We start from the raw sequence: 13,839 nt of genomic DNA on the forward strand, positions 1-13,839 counted from the left end.
ACTTGCCTACAGTCAAGCATGGTGGTGGGAGTGTCATGGTCTGGTGCTGCATGAGTGCTGCTGGCACTGGGGAGCTACAGTTCATTGAGGGAACCATGAATGCCAACATGTATTGTGACATATGGAAGCAGAGCATGATCCCCTCCCTTCAGAGACTGGGCTTCAGGGCAGGGCAGGGAATGATAACAACCCCAAACACGCCTCCAAAATGACCACTGCCTTGCTAAAGAAGCTGAGGGTAAAGGTGATGGACTGGCCAAGCATGTCTCCAGACCTAAACCCTATTGAGCATCTGTGGGGCATCCTCAAACGGAAGGTGGAGGAGCGCAAGGTCTCTAACATCCACCAGCTCTGTGAAAAACCCTGCAAGATAAAGGCATAATTAGCTAGTATGCATAGCATACTAGCTAATTATGTATTACTTACCTCAGATCGAAGCCCCCGCATCGGTCCACGTCTCCCCCTTCAACCGTCGACATGTTGTCCCGGAGTGACTTCCGGGTATCGCGGCTCTGGCTAATCACAGCGCCGGAGCTGCGGCGCTGTGATGACGTCACTCCGCGCATGCGCGCGGGAATGGCACAGTACAACTGGAGCAACGGCATATACCGCCATTGCTTCAGTTGTCTTAAGTGCGCATGTGCCGCATGACGTCAGCACATGCAAATACAGGGATATCTCCTAAACTGTGCAGGTTTAGGGGATATCCTTGTTAGCTACAGGTAAGCCTTAATATAGGCTTGCCTGTAACATAAAGTTGTAAACAAGGGTTTACAACCACTTTAAGGCAATGCTGAAAAATAATGGTGGCCACACAATATTGACCCTTTGGACATTTTCACTTAGGGGTGTACTCACTTTTATTGCGGTGGTCTGGTGGCTCCCCTCCTATACTATCACAGCAGCACTTTAAATAGACCATAGCCAAATCCTAATTACATAGTATACATATAAGCCGGTATCCGTATATATTGGATCACAATGCTCACACATAAAATTCAATATAAAAGGGTGACACCTAGTGGTAATACATAAAAACAACAAGGATATAAATCCTTATTGAGCTACAAGCTAATATTGCTGGGGAACCTATTACTGGTATCATTGCAAACATCCCATATATATATGTGACTGCTCAATGGCTGCACTTATCAATACAATACTGACATCAATATCAAAAAATGATGTAAGCTATATAATATATAATTGCAGCCCAGCCTTAACATATAAGGCGAAAGCCCACCCATCTTTCATAGACGGTTATATATATGATAATTATTAAAAAAATGTAATTAATAAGTAAAATTAATAAAATATACATACATATTCTTACAAGGTGATAAAATATATACTAAAAAGGTAAATATCCAGCATCGCTCTAATCTTACTTAAGTCAATCAAAACCCTCTGGGATATCATTATAATCAAAAATATTAAAAAATATTATTATAGAAATTAAAAATTAGCCAGGAAACAATTAAGATCAAATTCCTTATTATGTCCTCTGGGCGCCAGCGTGCCCAATTCATATAACAACCAAGATTCTCTTTGGCTGAGTGTTCAGACACGGTGACTGCCCCTCCAGTGTTTTTTATATTTTTTTAGTCCCCAAAATGTAATTCCTGACACCTGTCGGTTATGTACCATCCTGAAGTGATGATATAAGTAATCTTCATTTTTTCCTTTTACTATTTGATAAACCTGTTCTTTAATTCTTACATGCATTGCTCGTTTTGTTCTACCTACATATATCATGCCACATGGGCATTGTAGGGCATAGACTGCCTCCACTGTATTAGATGACACAAAGTCCCTCAGTGTGTATTCCTTTCCATTATGGCTATTAATGAACTTATCTCTTTTCTTTATTACTCGTGGCCGCCCTGCAGCTATAACATCTGCCACAGGAGAAAAAACCTTTTCTATTAAATAATGTCATGGTCTTGGTTACTGGGGAATCCACTGTATTCTTGACCATCTTATCTCTCAGGTTGGTGGTTCGCTTATATATAAATCTTGGCTTATCCGGGATGAGTGGTTTTAGAATGTCATCAAGTTTTAATACATTCCAGTATTTACTGATAATGCTTTCAACCTGTTTGTGTTGAATATTAAAATCCATTACTAAAGCAAGGGGTAATTCCTGCCTATCCTGTGCTGGTTTGTTAACAATGTGTCTCTTTCCATATTTCCCACCTCTTGTATTTTCTTATTAATGAAGTCATGGTTGTAACCCTTCATAGTAAATATGCTTGCCAGCTGTAATGACTGTTCCTCATAATCACTTATGGAGGTACAGTTTCTTTTAATCCTGAGAAACTGTCCCCTTGGTATGTTGACCAACCACGGCTTGTGATGACAGTTGTTATGCGGAATATATGAATTCCTATCCGTCACTTTAAAATTAGTTTTTGTAACTAATTTATTATTTTCATTAATGATTTTCGGGTCAAGAAAGTGTATTTTCTTATGGCTGAATTCCAAAGTCAATGTAATACTTTTATTGTTCCGATTCATCCCTACCATGAATGCAATCAACTCCTGCTCACCACCTTCCCAGAAAATAATCAGGTCATCAATAAATCTATTATACATCTTTAATTGACCAGGTGGGCTATGTAATATCTCTTCTTCTTCCCTATTGGCCATATATAAATTTGCTATGTTGGGAGCAAATCTAGCCCCCATAGCTGCCCCCTTAATTTGGAGGTAGAATAGATCCTGGTACCAAAAATAATTATGTTTTAAACAAAAATCAAGGCAATCAGCTATAAACTTTTTCCGTGGTCTATCCATATCCCTATTGTTCACTAGGGCCCACTTGGCCGCATTTATTGCCCCTTTGTGATCAATATTTGTGTATAGGGATGCCACATCTGCTGTAGCCATAATTATGTGGATATGCTTAAAAAATTGGTAACCAAGGATTTGGAACTATTAAATATAAAGAAACCCATGGGTCAGGGTTACATCAAAGAGGGGATTAAAACCTTGAAAGAGAGAAAGGACCTGGTGATTAGGCCAGCCGATAGTGTGTGAGGGGGGGGGGGGGGGGGGGAATAGTGGTATGGAATAAGGCTCAATATAATACAGTAGAGGGAGATTTATTAAGTGATACGGAGACATATAAGGTATTAAAAGGTGATCCCACTAAACAGTATAAAAAAGAATTGGAAATATTAGTGTAGGATGGAAAAGAGAAAGGATTCATCAATGAGAAAGAGGAAAAGTACCTTATTCCTGAAACATGTAGATTCCTGTTATATACGTGCCCCAAAAATTCATAAAGATAGCATAAACCCACCAGGACGCCCGATCATTAATGGTATCGATTTGTTGTCTTCCAGATTAGGACAGTATATAGATTCCCATCTCCAGCCCTTGGTACAAAAAAACTAAGGCATATTTGAAAGACACAAAACATGTATTGCAAACTATTAGGGATATTACTATATCAGAGAAAATCATTATGGCTACAGCAGATGTGGCATCCCTATACACAAATATTGATCACAAAGGGGCAATAAATGCGGCCAAGTGGGCCCTAGTGAACAATAGGGATATGGATAGACCACGGAAAGTTTATGGTCAATTGTCTTGATTTTTGTTTAAAACATAATTATTTTTGGTACCAGGATCTATCCTACCTCCAAATTAAGGGGTAGTTGGGGGGGCTAGATTTGCCGCCAGCATAGCAAAATTATATATGGCCAAGTGGGAAGAAGAAGAGATATTACATAGCCCACCTGGTCAATTAAAAATATATAATAGATTTATTGATGACCTGATTGTTTTCTGGGAAGGTGGTGAGCAGGAGTTGAATGCATTCATGGTAGGGATAAATTGGAACAATAAAGGTATAACTTTGACTTGGGAATTCAGCCATAAGAAAATACACTTTCTTGACCTGGAAATCATTAATGAAAATAATAAATTAGTTAAAAAACTAATTTCAAAGTGACGGATAGGAATTCATATATTCCGCATAACAGCTGTCATCACAAGCCGTGGTTGGTCAGCATACCGAGGGGACAGTTTCTCAGAATTAAAAGAAACTCTACTTCCATAAGTGATTATGAGGAACAGTCATTACAGCTGCCAAGCAAATTTACTATGAAGGGTTACAACCATGACTTCATTGACAAGAAAAGACAAGAGGTGGGAAATATGGAAAAAGACACATTGCTAGTTAACAAACTAGCGCAGGATAGGCAGGAATTACCTCTTGCTTTAGTAATGGATTTTAATCTTCAACATAAACAGGTCGAAAGTATTATAAGTAAATACTGGAATGTATTAAAACTTGATGACATTCTAAAACCACTCATCCCGGATAAGCCAAGATTTATATATAAGCGAGCCACCAACCTGAGAGATAAACTGGTCAAGAATATAGTGAATCCCCCAGTAACCAAGACCATGACATTATGTAATTGAAAGGGTTTTTTCTCCTGTGGCAGATGTTATAGCTGCAGGGCGGTCACGAGTAATATCAAGAAAAGAGATAAGTTCATCAATAGCCTCAATGGAAAGGAATACACACTAAGGGACTTTGTGTCATGTAATACAGAGGAGGTAGTCTATGCCCTACAGTGCTCATATGGCTTGATATATGTAGGTAGAACAAAACGAGCAATGCATGTAAGAATAAAAGAACATGTTTATCAAATAGTAAAAGGAAAAAAGGAAGAGTGCTTATATGATCACTACAGGACGGTACATGACAGACAGGTGTCAGGAATGACATTTTGGGGCCTAGAAAAAATATAAAAAACACTGGAGGGGGCAGTCACTGTGTCAGAACATTCAGCCAAAGAGAATCCTGGTGGGTATATGAATCGGGCACGTTGGCACCCAGTGGACTTAATAAGGAATTTGATCTTAATTACTTCCTGGCTAATTTTTCATTTTAATTTTTATAATAATATTTTTTAATATTTTTGATTATAATGATATCCCAGAGGGTTTTGGTTGACTTCAGTAAGATTAGGGTGATGCTGGATATTTACCTTTTTAGTATATATTTTATCACCTTGTAAGACTATGTTATATTTTATTAATTGTATTTATTAATTTAATTTTTTAAATAATTATCATATATATAACTGTTTATGAAAGATGGATGGGCTTTCACCTTATATGTTAAGGCTGGTCTGCAATTCTATATATTTTATATAGCTTACATAATTTTTTGATATTGATGTCAGTATAGTATTGATACGTGCAGCCATTGAGCAGTCACCTATAGATATGGGATGGTTGCAGTAATAGGTTCCCCAGCAATATTAGCTAGTAGCTCAATAAGGATTTATATCCTTGTCGTTTTTATGTGTCACCCTTTTATATTGGATTTTATGTGTAAGCATGGTGATCCAATATATATGGATACCAGCTTACATATATACTATGTAATTAGGATTTTGCTATAGTCTATTTAAAGTGGAGGATATTAGATTTTGAATAGTGCATTAACTGCTGTGATAGTATAGCAGGGGGGCCACCAGATCACCGCTGTTTTCTAACTAATAATGAAGGGCTATGAGAAAATGGCAGCGATCAGTGACTTACTCCATCTGAAACAGTGAGCTACAAGAAAATGGTGGAGATTGCGGCTACAGTAAGCATATATAGCAGTATACAAAGTAGTTTGCACTGTAGTTTACGTGTATTGTGAATTATGAGGCACTATACAGGGTATAGCTTATGATTTTAAGGCAGGGGAGTTAGTAGATCACAGCTGTGTGTTCATAAAAACGGGCTACAACAAAATTGCGGAAATCGGGGACTGCATTCAGTTTATCACAGAGAGCTACAAGAAAATGGCGACGATCGTCGCTATATAGTATGAAAAAAAATGTCAGCCAATCAGTATTCCTAGAGGAAGTCACGAGACTGTGACAAAACCGGTAGGAGGAGCTTGATCGGCTGACGAGAGAAGTACCAGGAAGTGTTGCAGAGCTGGCATAGGACAGGGGCAACACCGTGTATACTGGGGCTGCGGAACCAGACCACAGGTGACTCAGCACTATAGCACTTTAAAAGGCGTTTTTTATTTATTTGAAATGCGAGTTGTATATTCGTGGAGTTCTGTTTGCAATTACATTTTTAAAAAATGTTTTCACGCTATTGCATGCCTCTGTCATTTCCCGCATGTTATGTATATGAGGAGAGTCTCTGAACATACCAGGAGAAAATAGTGACCTCCGAGCTGGGTTATTATCGGAAGTAGTAGGTGGCCTGTGTTCCATACAAGTGTCCCTTAAACCTGCATAAGATAAAGGAAGCAAAGGAGGATCTCTGAAGGCTATTGCTATAAATTACAGGCTTATTTTTTAAGCCCCTAAGGTGAGGGTACACCCGGTGGGGGTTGTGTGTGCACAACGTATGAAGACACAATTATCACATGATTGATGTTAATATGGACTTTTGCTGTTAAGTTTAAACACTCATCAAGGATTAATTGAAAGTCACGGTAGCACGAGCACTTTATTTTCAAATATATGGACTGTTTAATTTAGTTTAATGACCTCATTGAGGACTGAGTGCAATATCATGGAGCATGAGCATTTTAATTATAGTGTTTATATGTTGTTATGCTTTAGACATTTATGTTATATATAGTGTTTACTGGATTCATATATTTATATTGGTATTGTTTCCATATTTATCAGTGCTGCACAGTGTTATATAGATTGCATTATCACCATCTGGGGAAGTGCGAGCCGATTATAATTATATCTCCTGTGTTTATTTTAGGTTAATTTAGACTTAGTGTGCCAACTCACAAGGCTTTTACCCATTATTTTTATACACAGTCCCCACATTTTCAGGGGCTCAAATGTAATTGGACAAATAATTCTAATCATAAATAAAATGTTCATTTTTAATATTTTGTTGAGAATCCCTTAGACCTCTTTCACACTGAGACATTTTTCAGGCGTTAAAGGGCTAAAAAAAAGCACCTGTAAAGCGCCTGAAAGACTCCTCCCCTGCAGCCCCAGTGTGAGTGCTTTCACACTGGAGGGGTGCGCTTGCAGGACGTTAGAAAAAGTCCTGCAAGCAGCATCTTTAGAGCGGTGTATACACCGCCCCTGCCCATTGAAAATAATGGGCAGCGCTGCACATTTAACCCTTTCTTTGGCCGCTAGCAGGGGTTAAAAGAGCACTACTAGCGCCCAAAAAGCGCCACTAAAACGACGGTAAAGCGCCGGCAGTGTGAAAGGGGTCTTACTGGCAATGACTGCCAGAAGTCTGGAAGCCATGGACATTACCAAAGACTGGATTTCCTCCTTTCTGATGCTTTGCCAGGCTCTTACTGCAGCTGTCTTCAGTTGTTCTTTGTTTGTGGGTCTTTCTGCCTTTAGTTTTGCCTTCAGCAAGTGAAATGCATGCTCAATTGTGGTTGAGATCAGGTGATTGACTCGGCCATTGCAGAGTATTCCACTTCTTTTCCTTTAAAAGCTCCTGGGTTGCTTTTGCAGTGTGTTTTGGATCATTGTCCATCTGTACTGTGAAGCGCTGTCCAATCAACTTTGCTGCATTTGGCTGAATCTGGCCTGACAGTATATCTCTAAACACTGCAGAATTCATCCGGCTGCTTCTGTCACATCATTAATAAACATCAATGACCCAGTGCCACTGGAAGCCTTGCATGCCCATGCCATCACACTGCCTCCACCATGTTTTACAGATGACGTTGTGTGCTTTGGATCATGAGTAGAGGTCGACCGATATATCGGCCGGCCGATATATCGGCCGATATTTGGCTTTTTTTACTTAATCGGCATCGGCCGATTGTGCTGATAAAAAAAGCCGATTCAGCGGGACTTGCAAATGACTTCTGTATTAGAAGTCAATTGCAAGTTGTCTGAAGTTTTCTTCTCTCCTCCTCTGGGCAGCCTGCCAAGTCTGATAAGAAGATACATTTGTATCTCTTTCAGGTTCTTTTATCAATAGACTGAACTCCGTGGAGAAGTTTTCAGTTTAACCATTTAAAGACTAAATCTTTTCTGACACTTGTTGCTTACAAGTAAAAATCCTGTATTTTCTGCTAGAAAATCACTTAGAACCCCCAAACATTATATATATATTTTTTTTAGCAGAGACCCTAGGGAATAAAATAGCGGTTGTTGCAATATTTTATGTCACACGGTATTTGCGCAGCGGTCTTTCAAACGCAATTTTTTTAAAGAAAATACACTAATGAAATAAAAAAAAAAGCAGTAAAGTTAGCCCATTTTTTTTCGTCCAAAAGTTTTGATTACCTGTTTTTGTGTATTTAATATTTAAGATATAGTTATTTTTTTTTTATCTAAATTATACATACAAGTGAACTGATTGGAGGTTTGTTTTGTTTAATAAATGTTTAAATATAAAAAAATTTCTGTATCACTTATTACTTAAGGCTGCTCTCACACTGGAGCGGGCATGCGTTGACAGTAAAACGCTGTTAATTTTAGCGGCGCTTTACCGTCATTTTAGCGGCGCTATTCGGCTGCTAGCGGGGCGCTTATAACCTAGCTAGCGGCCGAAGAAGGGGTTAAATGCGCCCCTGAAGCGCTGCTGCCGAAACGCTTTGCAGGTGCTTCGGCAGCGGTGCGCATTCATTTCAATGGGCAGGAGTGGTGGAGGAGCGGTATACACCGCTTTAAAGATGCTGCTTGCAGGACTTTTTTTTAACATCCTGCCAGCGCATCGCCTCAGTGTGAAAGCACTCGAGCTTTCACACAGACTGCAGGGGAGCCGTTTTACAGGCGCTATTTTTAGCCCAAAAGCGCATGAAAAACGCCTCAGTGTGAAAGGGGTCTAACTGTTAGATTTTATGAGATGAAGGGAAAAAAAAAAAAATCGGCCTAATATATCGGCCCAAAAAAATCGGCCCAAAAAAATCGGCATCATATATCGGCCATCGGCCACCGCAATTTCTAAATATCGGCTTTGGCATCGGCCAGAGAAAAACCCATATCGGTCGACCTCTAATCATGAGCTGTTCCAAGCCTTCTCCACGCTTTTTTCTTCCCGTCATTCTGGTAGAGATTAATCCTAATTTCATCTATCCAAACAATGCTTTTCCAGAACTGGTCTGGGTTTTTTAGATATTTTTTGGCAACGTCTAATCTGGCTTTTCTTTTCTTCACTTATGAATGGTTTGCACCTTGTGGTGTACCCCTCTGTATTTGCTCTCATGAAGTGTTCTCTTGATTGTAGACTTTGACAATGATACGCCCACCTCCTGGAGAGTGTCCTTCACATGTCTGTATGTTGTGAATGGGTTTTTCTTTACCATAGAGAGGATCCTGCGATCATCCACCACTGTTGTCTTCCGTGGACATCCAGGCCTTTTTATGTTGCTGAGCTCACCAATGCTTTCTTCTTTCCTCAGAACGTACCAAACTGTTGATTTGGCCACTCCTCATGTTGCTGCTGTCTCTCTGATGGATTTGTTTTGCCTTACAGTGGCCTGTTTAACTTGCATGGACAGCTCAGTGATGTAGGTTCACAGCAATAGATTCTAAATGAAATACCACACTTATGCTGGCCATACACTATACGAAAAATCAGCCGAACCCATTTTCGAAAAATGAACGTTCGGCCGTGAGAGCAAACAATAGTGCCATTATGTAATGACCAATAAATTGTTCAGTGGACATAAATGAATCAATTTTTTGTTGTTTTTTTTTTTTACATATACCTAGTGCAAACCGTTCGGACGGGAAGCACATTAACCTTTTTCAATTTATCATTCCTTCAGCAGAAAATTTCCAAATTTGTCCTTCCTGTCCTTTTTTCGGCTCAAAAACGTCCCAACGATTTTCGATTTTGTGCCCATTAACTGGCTGAAAAACGATCGAACTGACCAAATGACTGAATTTCGGCTGATTTTTCGTATAGTGTATGGCCAGCATTAGAATCAACTCCAGACCTTTTACCTGCTTAATTGATGCAGAAATAATGAAGGAGTAGCCCAAACCTGGTCATGAAAAAGCTTTTGATTTCAATTGTGCTTTTACTTTTGGTCCCTTGAAAAAGGGGGGGTAGCTATTCTTAAGAGCTGTAATTCCTAAACCCTTCCTGCGATTTGGATGTACATACCCTCAAATAAAACCTGAGAGTGCGCACTTTCAGCCCAAATCCATTATAGAACTATAGCTTGAATATGTTTTGGTATATACCTGGAAAAAAAACTAAATTTGTGCCTGTGTCAAAACATATAAAAACCTGTGTATTTATATATGTGTGTGTGTGTGTGTGTGTGTGTATGTGTATATATATATATATATATATATATATATATATATATATATATATATATATAATTTATTAAAACACTTAATCTTTTTTGCTGCCACTCGTCTATGTTTCTAAATTACAGTTGGGCCTCCTGCTAAAGTTAAACAGAGGGTCAGGGTGCTGGCCCCCACCGCTTCCTTTGTAACCAGTGACAGATAGGAAGGTGTCATAGATGATATACTATATATGATGTTTGGCTGCATGAGCTAAAAGTCCCACATTCGGTTGAAAACCTGAACAGCTAAAGTTTGGTCCAAACCTTGAGCTCACCCCTACTCAGGAGCAGAGATCTTACTGCCTTGGTCCCTAGGAGATTGAAATCAGTAGGTGATTCAGCCACTGCTGAACTTAAACACCTTCTCTTTGATGATAGTATTTTTAAAACCTCATCTTTATTAAACCTGACAGGTTATTGTCTAAAATTTATAGAGTTGTGTCTAAAGCTGAAACTATTTTATAATAACTTTAGACCTTAATATAATTATTTGATTTTTTTTTTCCAGCTATCTGATTGGACCAAGATCGGAGACCTAGGATCCAGCAGTGAACAAATATTTCTGAACCTCCAATCCAAAGGCCTGAAAGGAGGAGGTAACTATGTTGTCTAACAGTGCTGTCCTTAGTATGTCTCATTGCTTTTCTGTTACGAGGCCGTATGGTATACGGTATGACATTAGTTAGCAAATATAAATGTATTGCTGCTTGACACTCAGCATGCTCTATTGTATTATTTTCTTTCTCGAACATCACGGGACACAGAGCCACAGTAATTACTGATGGGTTATATAGGTATCACTGGTGATTGGACACTGGCACACCCTATCAGGAAGTTCAACCCCCTATATAATCCCTCCCCCTTGCAGGGATACCTCAGTTTTTACGCCAGTGTTTTAGGTGATGGACGTGTAAAGATGTCCTGTGCTGAGCTCCAAAGGGAATATCCTAAGATCCTATACTGGGGCAAGCCAGGCGAACCGGATCCATTCAAAGTGTCTTTTCATGGCCGAATTGAATGGTACCCGGGCCTCGTGTCTGAAGAAACGAGGTTTTACCCGTAATGCTTCTCTTTTTAGAGAGCTGGACCCCGCAGATCAGAAAATGGCTTTAAACTTCCTAATTTCTGGCGAGGTGCTTTACGGTCCCAGAACTGTTGGATCCCCCTACTGATGGGGGCCCCAGTCTCTGACGGTTTTTTCAAACGGAGCCCACCGTGAGAGGTGAAGATTGGGTCTGTGTAAACAGCACCCTGCGGCTGGATAAGGTAAGAGGAGATTCCACAGAATTTTTGAGTTCTAGTGGCTTTTCTCCTTTAAGGTAAATGCATGCTATGCCTATTGTGACCACCGGGGGCTGCCAAGAGCACAAACCTGCATATGCTGACTCTGTCTCAGGTGTTGTAATCGCTGTTTATGTCCCAGCGTCTCAAGCAGACTGCAAACAGGTGAGGTGGAAAGGGGGATTTCTCATGTTTGAATGTTCCCCCCCAGGCTAGAGAGGGGCCACAGGGGTCTAGAAAGTGGTTATACCACCCGGGCTCTGCGGCCTAATGGCCACCATCTCTCAAGATAGCCGTTCAGGCAGATCTTGTTACCAGCCTCCCTCCCTCCCCCCCCCCATCCCCAGCCTTTCTCCGGAAGCATGACAGGAGAGTCGGCAGCACGGGAAGCGTTCGTTTTTTTCAAAACTCGAGGGGGGGGGGGGCGGTAGAGGAGGGGGCGGGACGTCAGCACAGGTGCTTAGACTCCCACTCAGGCCAGCTGCAGGCTATTAAAGGCACTCTGTACAGGTGCACTCAGCCTTCTGAGAGACACAGAGCTGGCGGTCGCATGTAAGGTGGGACACAGGCATTCTCCTAGGCAGCATTTACTGAAGTAACACCAGACTGAGCATTGGGTAGCAAGGCTTTTAGCCAGACTACATCGCTCAGCGGGCAGTGTTCATTTGTATACCTCACACCTTGTTGCTTTGCACTATGGGTAGAAGAGGTTCAAGCACCCCAGGAACCAGAGACACTAGGGGATCTCGTTCAGGTTCTGAGGGCCCCCTGTCGGCAGCATCCTCCCCCCCTAAAGATGGGCCAGGGACAGCTAGCCAGGGAGAGCCATTGGGGTCAGGGGCTACACCTGCTTCTGGCACTTCAGCCCCTGTATATATTACACAAGAGGTTTTTTCCTCAACCATTAATGGTCTAGAGGAAAGATTAATGGCCGTGATTACGTCTTCACTCAGTGGAAGAAAACGCACTAGGCTTTCCTCTGTTCCCCAAGACCCTCAGACAGAGGAGCTCTGGGATAAAGGAGAGGAATCCTTTTCAGAGGATCGGGATGGGATGGATGATTCCTCTTCGGAGGATTCAGGTGGAGAGGGACCCTCTGCGACTTCCCAAGGAGGAGAAAGTCTTAGTGCAGATCCTCACTGGATTGGTCCGCTCCACATTTAAGTTGCCCATACCTGAAACTGCTAAAGAATCCTCTTCTGCTTTGGGGTCACTGAAACCTTTCCAAGCAGCACATGCTTTTCCTGTTCATACTTTACTTGAAAAGCTTATTTATTCTGAGTGGGATCACCCAGACAAACGTTTTTTTCCGCCGAGAAAGTTTTCAACACTTTATCCGATGGAAGAAAAGTTTATTAAAATGTGGGGAATACTGGCTATTGATGCCGCCATTTCCTCCGTAAATAATAGCCTGACTTGTCCTGTAGACAATGCTCAGATGCTCAGGGATCCTGTAGATAAAAGGATGGAATCCCTATTGAAGGATGTTTTCTCCTTAGCAGGATCAGTGGCCCAACCTGCAGTAGCAGCGATTGGAGTCTGTCAATACTTAAGAGACCATGTTGAGCAGGTCATCAAAGTATTACCTGAACAGCACACCCAGGGGTTTGCTAACCTTCCAGCGGCCTTATGCTTTGTGGTTGACGCCATTAGAGATTCTATCGTGCAAACCTCCCGTCTTTCACTGGGGTTGGTGCATATACGTAGAATCCTATGGTTGAAAAATTGGTCAGCCGAAGCACCATGTAAGAAGCTACTGGCTGGGTTTCCATTTCGTGGTGCAAGGTTGTTTGGAGAGGACTTGGATAACTATATCAAGAGAATCTCTTGTGGGAAAAGCACTCTCTTACCTGTCAAGAAGAAGAGTAAGCGTCCCTCTTTCAAACGGACTCTTTCCCCAGCACCGGGGGCTTCAGCCTCCAGGCAGTCTCGACGGCCGCCTCCATCGGGGTCCAGAGACAAGTGTCAACCCCAGGGACAAAAGAAGTCCTGGGGAAAGAAGCCTACTAGGCAAAACACTAAGACCTCTGCATGAGGGGGCGCCCCCGCTGCGACAGTTCTCAGAGCTCTGGCAGGAGGACTTCCAGGACAGATGGGTAATCTCCACGGTAACCTTAGGGTACAAGCTGGAGTTTCAGGAATTCCCCTCTCCTCGGTTCCTCAGATCAAATGTTCCCAGAGACCCAGAGAAGAAGCAGTCGCTCCTTCTAGCGTTAGAGTGACTTTTGTCGCAGGAGGTCATTATGATAGTTCCCGCAAAGGACCAGGGATTG

The 13,839-nt window shown here is 41.4% G+C and overlaps 1 protein-coding gene across 3 annotated transcripts in view; it reads left to right on the forward strand.

The window, feature by feature from the left end:
- Positions 1-13,839, forward strand: part of SACS (sacsin molecular chaperone) — a 143,193-nt gene that overhangs the window by 76,869 nt on the left and 52,485 nt on the right. For all 3 annotated transcript variants that reach the window (XM_073613437.1, XM_073613436.1, XM_073613438.1), the window contains exon 4: positions 10,794-10,881. In XM_073613437.1, the coding sequence (XP_073469538.1) occupies positions 10,794-10,881 (88 nt within the window). The remainder of the gene's footprint in view (positions 1-10,793; positions 10,882-13,839) is intronic.

This window comes from Aquarana catesbeiana, linkage group LG02 (genome assembly GCF_042186555.1).
Source record: "Aquarana catesbeiana isolate 2022-GZ linkage group LG02, ASM4218655v1, whole genome shotgun sequence".
NCBI classification, from domain to species: Eukaryota; Metazoa; Chordata; class Amphibia; order Anura; family Ranidae; genus Aquarana; species Aquarana catesbeiana.